Source organism: Trachurus japonicus, chromosome 11 (assembly GCF_045865225.1).
Source record: "Trachurus japonicus isolate A0001 chromosome 11, Traja_1.0".
Classification (NCBI taxonomy): domain Eukaryota; kingdom Metazoa; phylum Chordata; class Actinopteri; order Carangiformes; family Carangidae; genus Trachurus; species Trachurus japonicus.
Window position 1 is genome coordinate 980,031 of NC_140917.1, and position 18,182 is coordinate 998,212.

At 43.8% G+C, this 18,182-nt stretch overlaps 1 protein-coding gene across 1 annotated transcript; it reads left to right on the forward strand.

The window, feature by feature from the left end:
- Positions 1–12,650: 12,650 nt before the first annotated feature.
- Positions 12,651–16,258, forward strand: LOC146977852 (zinc finger MYM-type protein 4-like; the record flags this gene model as incomplete). The annotated part of the gene is made up of 3 exons (XM_085790523.1): positions 12,651–12,966; positions 14,854–14,983; positions 15,958–16,258. Coding segments are annotated over 3 exons (618 nt in total), but the record flags the coding sequence as incomplete, so codon positions are not given.
- Positions 16,259–18,182: the final 1,924 nt, after the last annotated feature.

Consider the following 18,182-nt stretch of genomic DNA (forward strand, 5'->3'; position numbering starts at 1 on the left):
TTTTGTTTTTTTTTCTAGGTGGGCTGACCGGTCGAGCCGAGGAAGTTTGATATATATATATATATATATTTTTCAAACTTTATTGTTTTCAAAATGTACATTCATTCTCAAACAGGAAAACTGTTGCATTCTTTTTTTTCCAAAGACATTACTATTCTTAGCACTGAATAATAAACAGCTATTTTAAATGCGTGAAAAAATAAAAAATAAATAAATAAAATACATAACACAAGTTGAAGGCATTGTACTTATTGGGACTCTTCACAAATAAACAAATTACATCGTATTGCAATTTCCATCATACCATTATTTTTTTCATTTCCATCTGCCAGTAAATATAAGGAACTAAAATATTTGTTTAGTTCATTTTTAAAACAGATTACTGACGGGGATTTACTTTTCCATTTACAACAGTGTATATGGTATTTGCCCAAAAGTAATACTATATTCAACAAATTTGACATTCCTAAGGGGGCATCATCTTTGAGAAAGTTTGATATGAAACAGTTTAAAATGAGGTACAAAGAAGAGTTTATTTTTCAGAGGTGCAGGGATGAGGAAGATGTTGGGCAGCACCAAGTGTTATGAAGTTACTGTGATTTATTTGATCTTTTTATACTGGTCATTATCTTGTGTTGTTTCTTTTCCTTTTGTGTATGTGCGCATGTATGTATAGTGTGTATAAGTAAATTATATTCATGATTTCGTTATATAAGACATGTTTAGACAAGGATGTTAGTCATAAGTCATATATAAGGAGAGGGGGGTGGGAGTTTATAAGTTTTACTTCTTCTCACTCCTTTTCGAATATATTTTCTGTATCTCATGTTTAAATGTTTTGTCTATAATTCTCTTTTTTTATTTATTTTTATTCTCGTATTCGAAATAAACACTTCAATCGTGATATCAGTTTGAAACTACACACATACTACATATATACACCTTGTTGTTTGTCACCACACGGTGGACAAATACGATACCTTAACTCGTTTAACCGTCCTAAACGGTTGCAAGGGGTTAGGTAGCCTATTATTTTATTTTATGTGTGGAACTAATTTAGCTCGGGAATGTCAGTAGCAATAATTTTATTTTGAAAGTGTTCACCGGAAGTACGTCTATGCTATTGTGTCTGCCTTTACGCTTGAGAAGCATGTATACACTGCCCCCTGGCGGTCGCATTTCGTAACTACACCCCCGTATATATTTTTAAAAGCAGCAGTTTATCCCTCTATGGTAGCTACGCATTATGATGCCAGTGGGGGAAAAAATGTTTGGAGTGTTTTTATGTCTCAAAATAGACTAAATAAACATCATCTAAAGACATTTTTATATATTTTTGGAAGTTTTTGGGATTTGTTGCCTGTAGGCAACATTGTACTATTACGGTTCATCTGTATTAGAAACACCAGTCTCTATAGACTTTCACCTTCACTGGCCTCATCCTCATCTTCCTCATCATCATCATAATAGCCTGATCTTTACTTTACTGCATCTAATTTATTAAGGATAAAAAACAAAATTATGATGAATTATATGTTTCTGAACATTATATTTACACCTAAACACACACTACCATAGTCTCATAATGCAATATTGATTCCATAATGGTCCACTGTTGCCTCAAGGCAACATTGCAATTTTCTATAATGGTAGGCTACGTTGTTGCTTTGGGGCAACAGGTGCATTTTAACAAGTTTCCATTATTTAATAAGTAAATAAATTGCATGGAACTATTAAACTTTACTAATCTATTAGTGTAAATTTTTTTTTTTCCAGATGAAAAAGGGCCAGGAAGTTACTGTATGTTTTCAGACCGTTTTAGTGGAGCAAAATGGCAAACCTGTTTCCTTTGAAAAAGTCTGCAAAAAAGGGTTTCAGTATGGCTTCTTGAAAGTCATGTGATAAATTAAAGCATTGTTATTGGTTCTCTAAGGTCTCCTCTCTTTTTTAAAGTATTACAGCATTAAATGGGATGAATTGTGGAGATGTGAGAGGCCAAAAAGTGGTATGCTGCCTGAGGGCAACATGGTACCATAGAGGGTTAACAATATCGCTGGTCGTAGGGGGGAATTGCAACGGTTTACAACATGTTTACGTCGTCTTCCTCTGTTTTATTTCAGCCTGTGTGTTTACAGTTGTTCTTTAGGAGAGTATAGTCTGTGGATGAGCTCATATCACAGTTTATATGTCCAGTGCAGTGTAGTGGTGTGTTTATCTGCCCCCTTGTGGCCACACGGAGAGATTACACCCTTGTTGTCAAGCTAGATAAAAGTAGGGTAGACCGAGTACGTTTGAGACACTTTTTATTTTCCATTTTTGAACAGATATTGCAAAAAAAAAAACTATACACTGAAAATAAGTGATTTTTCATATTTGTTTGTATGATGAATATAATTTATTATTTGTTTATTTTTTCCACAATCAGATCATAAACATGAGGTGCATTTTTACCATGGTCCCGTCTCAACCAAACCCCATACGTGTACAGTTGAGACGGTACCATGGTACAGTTGAGACACCATTGAACCCCACTGATGATGACTGAACATCAACTGTAAATCCAATAAACTTTTTTAAAAAATTACAATTTGACAAGATATTTCAATATAAATGTATTCCTCTTCATCAAAACAATGGAATATTATTGTAGTATTAATATCAATATTATTATATAACATAAAATTATAATATTAATAGTATATATTAATATAACACTGTTCAGGTATCACAAATATTAGTTGTTGTTTTTTTCCCATTTTCTTTGTTTTTTTGGTCTTATTATGACTGATAACATGTTATCGTAGCCTACACTGCACAACTTAACAGTGATGTGATGTAATAGAACTCTATCAGGGTACATTGTGTCTCAACTGTACCTCGCTGACCACTTTGTGTATTTCTCTAGATTGTGCAGTGATCTAACATGTTGGGATAGCATGAAATATGTGAGTTTTTAGGGCACAAAATAACGTTTGCAATGATGTAAGTTATGTTTGATGGTCACAAAAGGATAATAAGCTGTTTGTTGTGGAAGGGACATGATGGTAAAGTGAAATTCTTACCCTAGTAAAAAGACTTTTGCTGATATCTTTGGACTGGAGATGCTAAAACTCTTCAAATTTCCCACAACCAAAGAGGATGCTATTATGCATTTGCTGAGTAAAAATGGTGGCTCAGCCTTGCAGCGCGGGCAAGATATTAAGGGTGTTTCAACTGTACACATGTCTCAACTATACTCACTCCACCCTATACTTCCACTACGCTCTTTCAAAAATAAAAATAACCTTTTACTTTCGTGAGATCGTACGGTTACTTAACAGTTATAACCAACAAACTGAGACTGATGATGAACACCTACTGGCAATTTTAAAACATCGGTCCGTTCTGCTTCTGTCAGAAAATCTTTGTATTAGAGTCAATAGGTGCGTTTACATGGCTCCAAAAATCCTCTTTACAATCAGATTAAGAGGTCAATCAGATTAGGAATGTGTCATGTAAACACCGTACCGGACCCGATTCACCTGGATCGGATTGTATTTCGGATCGGATTGAAAGAGGTCGTCTACGTCGATTGATAATCAATAATTCATGCCGCATGTAAATGGGAGTCGGGTGGTAGAGTGGATTATTCATTCTGCACATGCGCGCCATATTACGTAGGCGTCACATATTGACGTTCGCGGGGAAAAAGGAAACAGGATTTATATGTTATATGTTCTAAAAACAAAAAGAGGACAGTATGTCCTAACTGCACACATTTCTATATGGATATACATTATACTCTTGGATGTGTATGATGTAGATAATATAACAATGTTACAATGTACTGTAATAAAAATATTTGACAGAGAACCAGTGGAGGAGAGGAGGACATCAGACAGAGCACTGTTCACTCTGACACATTGTGATCTGTCTAAAAAATCTAAAATCCATCCAACAATACTAGGACACAGCTTAAAATTTGATAATAATTTAGAGGCTGAATAGGCTCTATGCCGAGGGTCACATGACCAAACCGGAAACCGGGTAACTACACTTCCGCTTAGATTCTGACAAGCACAATGCGTGGTAAAAACAAATCAAACAGACCACAGCCAGCTACTTCTACGCGTTCTTTTGCTACAGGTAGTTATAACGTTATAGTCTCTTTTATGTTGTATGTAATGTATAATGTTTTTTATCGCTTTTATGTTTTATGTTTGAAAAATAACTTAATAATAAAAAAGAGCACCACCGTCTGCAGCCGGCACTTCCTTCAGACCGACGTCATACAAGGAGGTTACAAGTTGTATATGAAATGTTTTTTCTTATGTTAACAATGGAATAAACTTCATATTTCATTCCTTTGTGTAATCTTTTTTTCAAACTGGTAATTGCAAAGTATACAGAAATATAGAGAAGGCATTTTTTAGAGCTTTTAACCTTTTTACCATGTCCACAAGATGTTTTTTACATTATAGGCTACATTACATATGAAGAAAATAAGCAGTGGAAGTCTTAATGTTTATTTCCATGTTGGAGTAGCAGTGAACCGATGACAGGCTCATAAAAACATGACTCGGCAAAGTTGTTCGTAGCTTCCTCTTCATCAGCAGTTCAGCTGGTGATAGGCTGCACTGAAGAGGTGATGCTCTGTAGCTCAATAAAGCCAGATAGGGATCCGAGTCACTGTCAGCTGCTTTCTTTAGGAGTTGCTTGAGAATGTGAACTCCTTTTTCAGCTTGCCCGTTTGACTGTGCATAGTGTGGGCTTGACGTCACATGCTTGAAATCATATTGCTCTGCAAACTTCTGCCATTCTTTGCTGCTGAAGCAGGGGCCATTGTCGCTCACCACGGTGTGTGGGATGCCATGCCTGGCGAAGATAGATTTAGCATGTGTTATGACACAAGTTGATGTTGAGCTTGTTAGTAGCGCCATCTCAGGGAAGTTTGAGTAGTAATCCATTACCACTAAATAGTCTTTACCTCTGAGATGAAACAAGTCCATTCCTACTTTGTGCCATGGTGCTGTTGGCACCTCAGCTACCACCATAGGCTCTTTGCTCTGCTTGTTCCTGTGTTTCTGGCATGTTTCACATTTACTTATAAGTGTTTCAATGTCTTTGTTCAGTCCGGGCCAGAACACCGTGTCTCTCGCCCTCCTTTTGCACTTTTCGATGCCGAGATGGCCTTCATGTATCCTGTGCAACATGTCCATTCTCAAAGCCCGTGGAATAACAATCCTGCCCTTTTTCAACAGCAGACCATCCACAGTACTAAGCTCACCTCTGACATGGTAAAATTGTGGACATGAACCAGCTGGCCATCCCTCATCCATGTTCTCCATGACATGCTGTAGCTCAGCATCCTTTGCTGTAGCCTCCGCTATTTGTCTTGACTTTGTATCCGACACAGGCAGTGTAGCCGACACCATGTTCACGTGACACTGTATGTCCTCGCCTGTTGCACTCACACTGTCGCCTGTAGTTGCTCTGGATAGGGCATCAGCAAGGACTAGGTGTTTACCTGGAGTATATATCAGTTCAAAATCATACCTTTGCATCTTCATCATTAACCGCTGAATCCGTGGAGACATTTCATTCAGATTCTTTTTGATGATGGCGACCAGCGGTCGATGATCAGTTTCGACTGTGAAAGACGGCAGGCCGTACACATAGCTATGAAACCGCTCCAAACCATACGCCAGTCCCAAACATTCTTTTTCGATCTGAGCGTATCGGCATTCAGTTTTTGTCATAGCCCGAGATGCATAGGCTACCGGTTTCCAGTGCTCACCCTCAGCCTGGAGTAGAACGGCACCAATACCATCCTTGGAAGCATCTGTAGACACTTTTATCCTCTTCGTGTGGTCATAAAATGACAACACAGGTGCTGTGCTCAGTGTGTTCTTGAGTTTTTGCCACTCATGCTCATGTTTCACTGTCCATTTAAACTCACAGTCCCTGTGCAGAAGCTCTCGTATGCATGATGTCTTTGCTGTCAGATTGGGAATGAATTTACCTATGAAATTCACCATCCCCATGATGCGTAGCACCCCTGTCTTGTCTGTGGGCCTTGGCATGTTCTGTATTGCATGTATTTTGTCTTTATCTGGCTCGACACCACGTGCAGACAGCTTGTCTCCCAGGAAGAGGATCTCTTGAACGCCAAACTCACATTTACTCTTGTTGAGTTTCAGTCCATACTTTTGTATGCGTTCCATAACTCTGTTCAGCCTCTCGTTGTGCTCTTGGGCTGTGGACCCCCATATGATGATGTCATCAATGTAGACTCGAACTCCATCCAAGCCCTCGATGATCTGCTCCATCGCTCTGTGAAATATTTCAGGTGCTGACTTGATTCCAAAAGGCAGTCTGAGAAAGCAGTATCTGCCGAAGGGCGTATTAAAGGTACAGTACTTGGTGCTGCTTTCATCCAGTTTCAGCTGCCAGAAGCCTTGTGAGGCGTCAAGCTTTGTGAAGTAATTGGCACCTGACATTTCACTGACGATCTCTTCACGTGTAGGTATTTGATAATGTTCACGCTTTATGCTCTCATTTAGGTCTTTAGGGTCCATACATATTCTCAACTCACCATTCTTTTTCTTTGTGATGACCAATGAGTTGACCCAGTCTGTAGGCTCATTAACCTTTTTGATCACCCCTAGCATGATCATTCTGTCGAGCTCTTTCTTTAGGCAGTCTTTCAGTGGAGCAGGAACTCTGCGTGCTGCATGCACAACTGGTTGGGCTCCTTCTTTCAACTGTATTTTTTATGTGAAGGGCAAAACACCAAAACCCTTGAAAACATCTGAAAAGTTCTGAACAATTGTGTCCATACAGTCATTTGTTGGGTTTATGGTTGGAACGATGCGATACACTCTTTTCACAAGCCCCAGTTCTTCACAGGCTCTGTCACCAAGAAGCGATTCCCGTCCCTCATTCACAACAAAGAAGAATAGGTGGTGCACTTTTCCTTTAACTGTGACACTCAACCTGCATGTGCCCAAACATTTGATTGGCCGCCCATTGTAGTCTTTCAGAACAGATTCTTTTCTTTTTATTTGTGGCTTATTTTTCATTGCCTTCACATCACACATGCTTATGAGATTTGCTTTCGCACCAGTGTCCAATCTCATGGTGACTACAGTCCCATTTATCATTAGAGGAGCTATCCACTTATGTTCTCTAGTGACATCATTTACATTGTCTGGCTTATTTATTTGTTCACTTTCACAATTCACCATTCCAACAAAGAACGTGTCACTTAGATCAGGCTCATCTATTAAGTTTACAGTTTTTCCTTTCTTCCCCTCTTTCCGTTTGGAGAAGCATTGTTTAGCAAAATGATTCTTGCCTTGGCAAGTGGAGCATTGCTTAGCAAACGCTGGACACTGTCTAGGCTTGTGCTGTGAGCCGCAGCACTTGCAGTTTATCATCACGTCCTCCTGCTGCTGTGCAGGCCGGGTCTGTGTGCGCCGTCTCCGCTGATACGACACTGCTCCAACCGCTGCCGCGCTGTCGCTCTGCGCCGAGGCGACTGCAGACATCTCGCTGAACGTCCTCACGCGCCTTTGGGACAGCTCACTGGCCTGGCAGATCTTAATGGCTCCTGCCAGCGTCAGCTCCATCTCCCGTAGTAGCCTCTCTCTGACCTTTTTATCCTCCACGCCGAAAACGATCTGGTCCCGGATCATGGAGTCCGTCAGCGTTGCGAAGTTGCAGGACTGCGCCTTTAGCCGCAAGTCCGTCAGAAAGCTATCGAAGGGCTCATGCTGCCGCTGTGTACGAGACCGAAACACGTACCTCTCGTACGTCTCGTTCTTCTTCGGAGAACAGTGAGCATCAAACTTGCTAAGCACTACATCCAACTTTTCATTATCTTCAGGACTGTCAAACACGAACGTGTTAAATACTTCTATGGCCTGTGGCCCTGCTATCGTTAGCAGCAGCGCTACCTTTCTTGCTTCCGGCTTTGCCTCGAGTCCCATAGCCGCAACATACAGGTGAAACTGCTGTTTGAAGGTGCGCCAATTCTCGTCGACATTCCCCATCAGTTTCAAACTTTCCGGTGGTTTTAAATCCATGTCGCCCATTCACTCCTGGTACCATGTCATGTTCGTGTTCCAAGGATGAGGCCGTGTTGATAGCAATGTATTATGGTGTAACACTTTTCCCACCCATCTTAGGAAATTAGAAAATTTACAAAAGAAAATTATACGTGCCATATCTCACTCCGGCTTCAACACTCCCACTCGTCCACTCTTCCATAGTCTTAATCTCTTGAGGCTCACAGATTTCAACATCCATCAGAACGCAACAATGATTTACCAAGTTGTACATAACCTGAATCCTAAACTGTCTATGCTCATTCCAGTCAGCAGCCCTGTGCATGGCTACCATACCAGAAATTTACATCTCATTTATGGAAAAAAGAGACGTTTAAAACGCACTAGCCTATGTATCACCACCAGGGGGCCGCTGATCTGGAATGGGCTGGATGAGAGTCTGAAATCAGCCAATTCTATCACAGTCTTCAAGAAAAGGTTAAAGGTGCAACTTCTGAACTCATATTTACCATCGTAATCTGGGTATGTCTGTTTTATGTCTTTGTCTAATGTGAGTTATTGATCTGTCTTGTGATTGTATGATATGCATTGTTTGGTATTATGTATTGTCTCATTGTCTCTGTCATTTCTGTGATGTATGTTTTGTCTTGTTTTCTATTATGATTGTATGAATATGTAATACGTTAGTATTACGTTTGAGGCTCCCGCCATAAGCTTTAAATAGCTTCTTGGGAGACCTGGCGCTCCACACATCTGCTTCTGTTCTTTTCTGCTCTGTCTACTAATGTCATGTGTGCTGTGCAAAATAAATACTGAATACTGAATACAAGTAACTTAGTTTAATGTCTCACGTTCTCAACAACATACATGTGGCTTCATGTAGTCTTGCTCTACTCCGTTATATGGTACGGTAAGCTGACTACTAACCAGTACTGCCGCCTAGCGGTCAAACATGTAATAACATCCAATCATAACACGAGCCACCTCAGCTGGATCCTCTGGATGTGGAGGAGCAGTGGCTCTACTCCGAGCTCCTCCCGGGTGACAGAGCTCCTCACCCTATCTTTAAGGGAGCGCCCCGCCACCCTGCGGAGGAAACTCATTTCGGCCACTTGTATCCGGGATCTAGTTCTTTCGGTCATGACCCAGAGTTCATGACCATAGGTGAGGGTGGGAACGTAGATCGACCGGTAAATCGAGAGCTTTGCCTTTCGGCTCAGCTCCTTCTTCACCACGACGGACCGATACAATGACCGCATTACTGCGGCCGCCGCACCGATCCGCCTGTCGATCTCGCGCTCCATCCTTCCCTCACTCGTGAACAAGACCCCGAGATACTTAAACTCCTCCACCTGAGGCAGGAACTCTCCCCCGACCTGGAGGGTGCAAGCCACCTTTTTCCGTTCGAGAACCATGGCCTCGGACTTAGAGGTGCTGATTCTCATCCCAGCTGCTTCACACTCGGCTGCAAACCGCCCCAGTGCATGCTGAAGGTCCTGGCTCGAGGGAGCCAACAAGACCACATCATCTGCAAAAAGCAGAGATGAAATCAAGTGGCTCCCGAACCGTACCCCCTCCGGCCCTTGGCTGCACCTAGAAATTCTGTCCATAAAAATAATGAAAAGAACCGGTGACAAAGGGCAGCCCTGCCTGCAGCACCTCCCACAGGATGCCATGTGGGACACGGTCGGAAGCCTTCTCCAAGTCCACAAAACACATGTGCACTGGTTGGGCAAACTCCCATGAGCCCTCGAGCACCCTGCGGAGGGTGTAGAGCTGGTCCAGTGTTCCACGGCCAGGACGAAAACCGCATTGTTCCTCCTGAATCCGAGGTTCGACTATCGGCCGAATTCTCCTCTCCAGCACCCTGGCATAGACTTTCCCCGGGAGGCTGAGGAGTGTGATCCCCTGATAGTTGGAACACACCCTCTGGTCCCCCTTTTTGAAGAGAGGGACCACCACCCCGGTCTGCCAGTCCAGAGGCACTCTCCCCGACTGCCACGCGATGCTGCAGAGGCGTGTCAGCCACGACAGCCCCGCAACATCCAGAGACTTGAGGTACTCAGGGCGGATCTCATCCACCCCCGGTGCCTTGCCACTGAGGAGCTTCCGGACTACCTCAGTGACCTCAGCTTGGGTGATGAATGAATCAACCTCTGAGTCCTCAGCCTCTGCTTCCTCGACGGAAGGCGTGTCAGTGGGATTGAGGAGATCCTCGAAGTATTCCTTCCACCGTCCGACGATATCCCCAGTCGAGGTCAACAGCTCCCCTCCTCCACTGTAAACAGTGTTGGCGGAGCACTGCTTCCCCCTCCTGAGGCGCCGGATGGTTTGCCAGAATTTCCTCGAGGCCGACCGGTAGTCCTCCTCGAACTTTTCCCAGACCCAAGTTTTTGCTTCCGTGACCGCCCGGGTTGCCGTCTGCTTGGCCTGCCGGTACCCGTCAGCTGCCTCGGGAGTCCCCCGAGCTAGCCAGGCTCGGTAGGACTCCTTCTTCAGCTTGACGGCATCCCTTACTTCCGGTGTCCACTACCAGGTTCGGGGATTGCCACCGCGACAGGCGCCGGCGACCTTACGGCCACAGCTCAGGGCGGCTGCGTCAACAATGGAAGTGGAGAACATGGTCCATTCAGACTCAATGTCTCCGGCCTCCCTATGGATCCGGTCAAAGCTCTCCCGGAGGTGGGAGTTGAAGACCTCCCTGACAGGGGATTCTGCCAGACGTTCCCAGCAGACCCTCACGATACGCTTGGGTCCTCCAGGTCTGACCAGCTTCCTCCTCTGCCAGTGGATCCAACTCACCACCAGGTGGTGATCAGTTGACAGCTCAGCCCCTCTCTTCACCCGAGTGTCCAAGACATATGGCCGGAGGTCAGATGACACGACTACGAAGTCGATCATTGACCTCCGGCCTAGGGTGTCCTGGTGCCACGTGCACTGATGGACACCCTTATGCCTGAACATGGTGTTCGTTATGGACAGGCTGTGGCTAGCCAATAACAAAACACCGCTCGGGTTCAGATCGGGGAGGCCGTTCCTCCCAATCACACCTCTCCAGGTAACACTGTCGCTGTCCACGTGAGCGTTGAAGTCCCCCAACAGAACGATGGAGTCCCCAGTTGGGACACCTTCCAGCACCCCTCCCAGGGCCTCCAGGAAGGCCGGGTACTCTGCACTGCCGTTCGGCCCGTAGGCCGAAACGACAGTGAGAGACCTATCCCCGACCCGAAGGCGCAGGGAAACGACCCTCTCGTTCAGTGGGGAGAACTCCAACACATGGAGCTGAGCTGGAGGGCTATGAGCAAGCCCACACCAGCTCGCCGCCTCTCACCGTGGGCAACTCCAGAGTGGAAGAGAGTCCAGCCTCTCTCAAGGAGTTGGGTTCCAGAGCCCAGGCTGTGCGTGGAGGTGAGCCCGACTATCTCTAGCCGGTACCTCTCAACCTCCCGCACGAGCTCAGGCTCTTTCCCCCCCAGCGAGGTGACATTCCATGTCCCTAAAGCCAGAGTCGTTGTCCGGGGATTGGGTCGCCGGGGCCCCCGCCCACAGCTGCCACCCAAATCACACGGCACCGGCCCCTTCTGAACCCTCCCGCGGGTGGTGAGTCTATGGAAAGGCGGGCCCACGTCGCTCGTCTGTGGGCGGAGACCTGGCCATCAGACGCTCGCCTGCGAGCCCCAACCCCAGGCCTGGCTCCAGGGTGGGGCCCCGGTAACGCCAGTCCAGGCGACGTACACTTCCTTGATTGTTTCTTCTTCATAGGGGCTTGGAACCGCTCTTTGTCTGATCCGTCACCTAGGAGCTGTTTGCCTTGGGAGACCCTACCAGGGGCATTAAGCCCCAGACAACATAGCTCCTAGGATCATTCGGGTGCTCAAACCCCTCCACCACGGTAAGGTGGCGGTTCAAGGAGGGGAAAAAAAAAACAAAAAAAACAAAAACAAAAAAAAAAGTAAAGCTACCCAACATTGTTACAATATGAAAAAACAAACAAGCAAACAAACAAGCAAACAAGCAAGAAAACAAACATAAATGGTAAATGGTAAATGGTCTGTATTTATATAGCGCTTTTCCATCGGAACGATACCCAAAGCGCTTTACAGTACATCACATTCACCCATTCACACACACATTCACACACTGATGGCGGAAGCTGCCATGCAAGGCGCGAACCACGACCCATCAGTAGCAAGGTGGGTAAGGTGTCTTGCCCAAGGACACTACGGCAGCAACCGGGACAGAGCGGGATTCGAACCGCCAACCCTCTGATCATTGGACGACCCGCTCTACCACCTGAGCCACTGCCGCAAAACTAAACCAGAAAAGGACCAGAACCAATAAGTATTTAACCAGTATTTAAATATATAGTAGTAAATACATTTTTAAATATCAGAGAAAAAACATTATATAGTTGTTTTTTTGTATGGTACTATGTCTGTCAGTCTTTAAATGTGATGACTATGGATGGAAATGAGCTCTAAGCTAAATCTGGCACATTTACATTGTTTAATTGTGCATTGTCCTCGTCAAATAAACAATAAAATGAAAAATGAAATGAAGTGTAATATTTCCTGTCTCTGATGGACCGGTTGTCTCTGTCTCTCTCCCCCTCCAGGCTACGTCCACTCCCGGGTGGAGGAGGACTTCCTGTGGGACTGTAAGCAGCTGGGGGCGTACTCCCCCATCGTCCTCCTCAACACGCTGCTGTTCTTCTGCTGTAAATACTTCGGCTTCACCACGGTGGAGCAGCACCGCCAGCTGTCCTTCGCCCACGTCGCCCGCCGAGCCAGATCCACGGCCGACGACACCAAGACCACGACCACGACCAAGACCACGACCAAGACCAAGACCAAGACCACGACCAAGACCACGTTCCTACGCTTCTACCGGCCCGACTGCATCTCCGAGGCCGAGACAGGTACCAGAGACGCTCCGGTTCAGTTCAGCTGCTCACAGCTTGATTGAAATTTGTTTATTTGGATAAAACCCCTTGAGATGTATCATCTCGTTTTCGAGGGGGTCCAAACATATAGACAAACATAGATTCAACAGACAAACATGTTCTCAACAATATAGAAAAACAAACAGACAAATAAACAAACAAAACAAACAAACAAACCAAAAGACAAAAACAATAGTACAAACAAGGACAAACCACAGTTATTGTAACTACATTGGGACAAAACAAAACAACCATAGTAGGGCCACAAAGGTCAACACTGGGACTAAAATGACAGTATATAATGATTAGTAACAGATCAAAAAATCAGAAATGCGTCTTCAGTGAAAACAGGAACAGGTCACCATGAGATGAGAAGACAGAGCATGAAAATACCAAGAGAGGAACTGGATCTGATATTAGCAGGAAGGTTGTTCCAATCTGCAGGTGCTTTAAACATAAAAGCTCTTCTACCAAATGATTTAAAGACATTGGGAACAGAAAAAAATGGCTGCGATGAATGTCTGATATGATAACTTGTTGTATATGGTATAAGATACTGCTGTAGATAGGCAGGGTTGGGGAGTAACGGATTACATGTAACGGCGTTACGTAATTAAAATACAAAATATGAGTAACTGTATTCCGTTATAGTTACAGTTTAAATTGATGTATTCTGATTACAGTTACTTTCTTTTTTTAAAAAGGATTACTTGGATTACTTTAGCCTACCGCACACGCAGGTTGCACTGACGGACGCTTGTTGCACTGTGGCGAAGTTATAAGGGAGAGGGACGGACAAAACAGAGTAGGCTACTAAACTCGTCGGCCGTCACTGGTGAAGTTGGCTTCATTTTGGTAGTGGCGCTATCGGGACGCCCAGCATATTCCTCTTCAATGTCCGGTCTCTGGTAAACAACATGAATGAACTGCGACAGGATGACGTTTTTAACAGGATCCTGGACTGTCATGTGTTTATGATGAGCTGCATGTTTAACAGTAACGTCAGTCACGCTGTTTCCAAAACCACACCGACTTCAGCAGTAAGTTTACAGTAGGCCTAAGTCATAGACTGTAAAAGGCCTAAGTAGGCCTACAGTTTTTGTGTCACACTCGCCCTGCTCATCAAGCTGTAACAGATCCGACCCGCAGTTGTTGAAGCCCGGACCCGACACGGACCGACACACTAGCATTAATTATTACGAGGCGAGGCCGGCCAAAATAAAAAAATAAAAAAGGAGATGACGCCCGAGGCCCAGCCCGGCCTGACGACTCAGATTTTCGGCACGAACCAGGGTCAAACCAGCGCTTCTGGTCGGGTTGGACCGGCTGGATGATCAATAACAAATTAAACTGTGGTTTGACAAATTCAAACACATGTAGCCTATTAATGCTTTTGTTTAAAGCCACGGTAGCCTACAGTAAGATCATGTGTAAGATCATTCAAAGCAAATTCAGTGTCCCAGTCAAAGGCGCTTAGGCAGGCGATTTTAAAGTAATCTAAAAGTAATCCAGAAAGTAATGAAGTTACATTACTTTACTTGAGTAATCTAATTACATTAGAGATTACATTTTGGGTCATGTAATCAGTAATCTGTAGGGGAATACATTTTAAATGTAACCCTCCCAACACTGTAGATAGGATGGGTAATTAAAATAAATGCATTTGTATATCAGCTGTAACCAGTGCATGTGTCTTCTCATGTTCAATGTTGGCCAGTTGAGTCTAGTGGACATTGTGCAGTGATGAGTAAGAAAAGGACATCCAAGGACAAATCTACAGAGCTTCTCATACCGGATGTGTTTGTGATGCAGAGTTGCCCTGTAGTTCAATGTTCTGTGTGTGTGTGTGTGTGTGTTTGTCAGATAGAGACGGCGTTCCAGCTAAAAGACGAAGGAAACATCAGAACAGAGCGAACGTCCTGCAGATGATGGAGAACACGGAGAACCCTCTACGCTGCCCGGTCCGATTCTACAAGTTCTACCTCTCCAAGTGGTGAGTGTGTGTGTGTGTGTGTGTGTGTGTGTGTGTGTGTGTGTGTGTGTGTGTGTGTGTGTCTGTCATCACAGGCAGCTTGTGCTGATATTTACTGTTTGTTTGTTTTTTAACCATTTTTATTTATTTATTTTAGTTATCAATGTTAAAGCAGAAGTAAGCGGAATATTTGTGTGACTATAAGTCTGAAATAGTTCTATCTTCTGCCAGCAATCACTTCTATAGAGCAGCCTTTCTCAAAGTGGGTGCCGTCTGACTGCGTCAAGGGTGTTGTGAAAAAAATACCTCTTCTGACATTTCATAGAATACATTCTCTTTACATATACAGTACAGGCCAAAAGTTGGGACACACCTTCTCATTCAATGTGTTTCCTTTATTCTCACTGAAGGCACCAAAACTATGAATGAACACATGTGGAATTAACAAAAAAGTGTGAAATAACTGAAAACACATCTTTCTTCTTTGTCTTCTCTTTCTTCTTTTCTTCTTCCTCTCCTTCCTCCTCCTCCTCCTCTATCTCTGCCCCCACCAGTTCTAGTTTCTTCAGAGTAGCCCCCCCTTTGCTCTGATCACTGCTTTGCACACTCTTGGCTTCTCTTGATGAGCTTCAAGAGGTGAACCTGACCTGAAGATGGTTTTCACTTCACAGGTGGTGTGAAGCCTTGTCAGGGTTCATTAGTGGAATTTCAGTGAGAATCTACAATGTAAATAGTCATGAAAATAAAGGAAATGCATCGAGTGTGTCCAAACTTTTGGCCTGTACTGTATGCAAAGGGGCCGTGTCCACCGGAGAAATGAATCCATGGAGCGGTGGATAAGGTTATTTATCATCTACCATGTTACCATGGTGATATCTGTGTAGTCTTATCTGTCATCAACAAGAGACTAGGGGCGTCCAGACACGTAAGACAGGACACACAGCAGCAGCTGGATACGACAGCCTGACCAGGACTCTCCTCTGTCTCCTCTCCAGCCCGGAGTGTGTGAGGCGGCGCTCCGACCTGTTCCACCTGCAGCCGGAGCGCCGCTGCTCTCCCAGCAGCCGGCTGTGGTTCTCCTCCACGCCGCTGGACCACGCCACCATGGACGCCATGCTCGCACGCATCCTCGTCGTCCGAGAGCTGCAGGCCAAGGAGGCGCGGTGACGTCCACACCTGAAGCAGGTGGATTCAGACGGACCACGGCAGCTACACCACTTCTTTTTGTTGATTTGTTTTGTTTTGTTTTTGGAAAGACTGTGTTAAAAGTTCAGAATAAGTTTGAGTCTAAAAGTGGAAAAAACTTTCCTTCAAACAGAAACTGTGTAATTAACACTGACACTGAAACTGATTTGAACTAATGTTACATTCATGTTTTGTTCGTCTCATTTCTCTCAGGTTTTGTTTAATAAACTCATCAACAACCAGACTTTGTTTGTCCACCTGTCAGGTTTCTTTCTCTGGACTGGATTCGTCCATGATGGTCTGTCTGTGTCCTGTTAAATTAGCTATAATAGTTGTTATTTTTTAATATTTTTACAATAACAATATTCGGAGGCTGCGCATTGATCCTTTTTTCCTTTCTGGGATCAAACGGATCATGTGCATAATTAACTGCAAAACAAGCACTTCATATTAATGACGTAGGGTGAAGTCAGGTAAAATGGGCCATCAGGTAAAATGGGCCAGATAAGGTTGGAGCATCATAGCTCTTTAAAATCTAACAGCCAATCACAATAACTGATCTTGCATTGTTGCTACAACACTTCTTGACATGTAACAATTGTTTTGATTGGTCTGATGTTGTGAATTTGGGCGGGACAGAGCTTTACAAGCAATGTGTCTGGGCGATTGAGCAGAAAGTTAGCATGGCATAGTGAATTTCATTCATAATTAATAAGGGTGATGAGGCAAATATAAGTGATCTTACCAACAAAGAAAAATGCTTATGAACAATGTATTGACAGGCTCTTTCAAATAAAAAATAAATAAAATTTAAAAATAAACATTGATTTTTGTGAAAAATGCCATTTTACGTACCGGCCCATTTTAGCTGAGTCAACAAGCTAAAATGGGCCACGAATTTCAGCTAAAATGGGCCACATACAAAACACAGTCTTACACTGAAGTTACACAGAAATTGAGGGTGCAAAACATGTTCAAAGTTAGATATATATCCAAGGTTGGTCAGTGCCACTCATGGTGCCATTAGCACTGTGGGGGAAAAAATAGCATCTATAACGTCACACACACACACACACACACACACACACACACACACACACACACACACACACACACACACACACACACACACACACACATACACACACAGTAAAAGAGCCTATAACATAGTCAGTTAACAAAGAGCATAGCAACAACATGATCATGTAATTTTAAAATGCATTTTAAGATTAAAAAATGTCTTCAACCTCTTATGTATTCACTGTTAATGTTAAGTTTAGTGTTGTAGTTTAGTAGTAGTGTCAATTAATTATTAAAATTTAAATGATTTCTGCTAAAATTACTGTGTTGTTCTCTCTTGGCCCAATTTAACTGAACGGCTGGCCCATTTTACCTGAACCTTCATTGTACCTTGAGAGGGAATATCCCGATACTTTAACTCTCATAATTCCAAAATAATTATACTTTTTAATTTTTTTTCCACACAGAAACATTTAAGAGACCTATGTCGATTTTTAAAAATATCAATGGATTTCATGCATAGCGTTTTTGATGGTCTTATTAATCGTTTACCAAAAAGTGGCCCATTTGACCTGACTTCACCCTATAAGGCTCATTCTGCTTCCAGCCTGTCTAGCCTCTACCTGGTCTTTTTACTAAACTTAACCAACTCCTTTCTTCATTGCCTGAACCCAACCAAAGCAAAATTTCTCTGGGGGGGGGGGGGGGCTTTGATTATCAGTTTACACATCTTGATCAGCATTTATGATGGTTGTGCGCGATCTGACATGATCTGGCTCCTTTCTGGCTCTCTGACTGAATATGGTGATATTCTGGGCCGCGTGTGTGTGTGTGATGTGCATTTCTGTGTGTTTCTGAGAGAGAGAGAGACAGAGAGAGAGAGAGAGAGAGAGACAGAGAGAAAGCTGCATGCTCCTATCAATGGAAGAGCTTGTCACAAAGTAGCGATGGGCGTTCCCCCAATAGCCTTTTCGGAATAGCGGGGTCTTTAGAAAAAATAGAAAACCCCGCTATT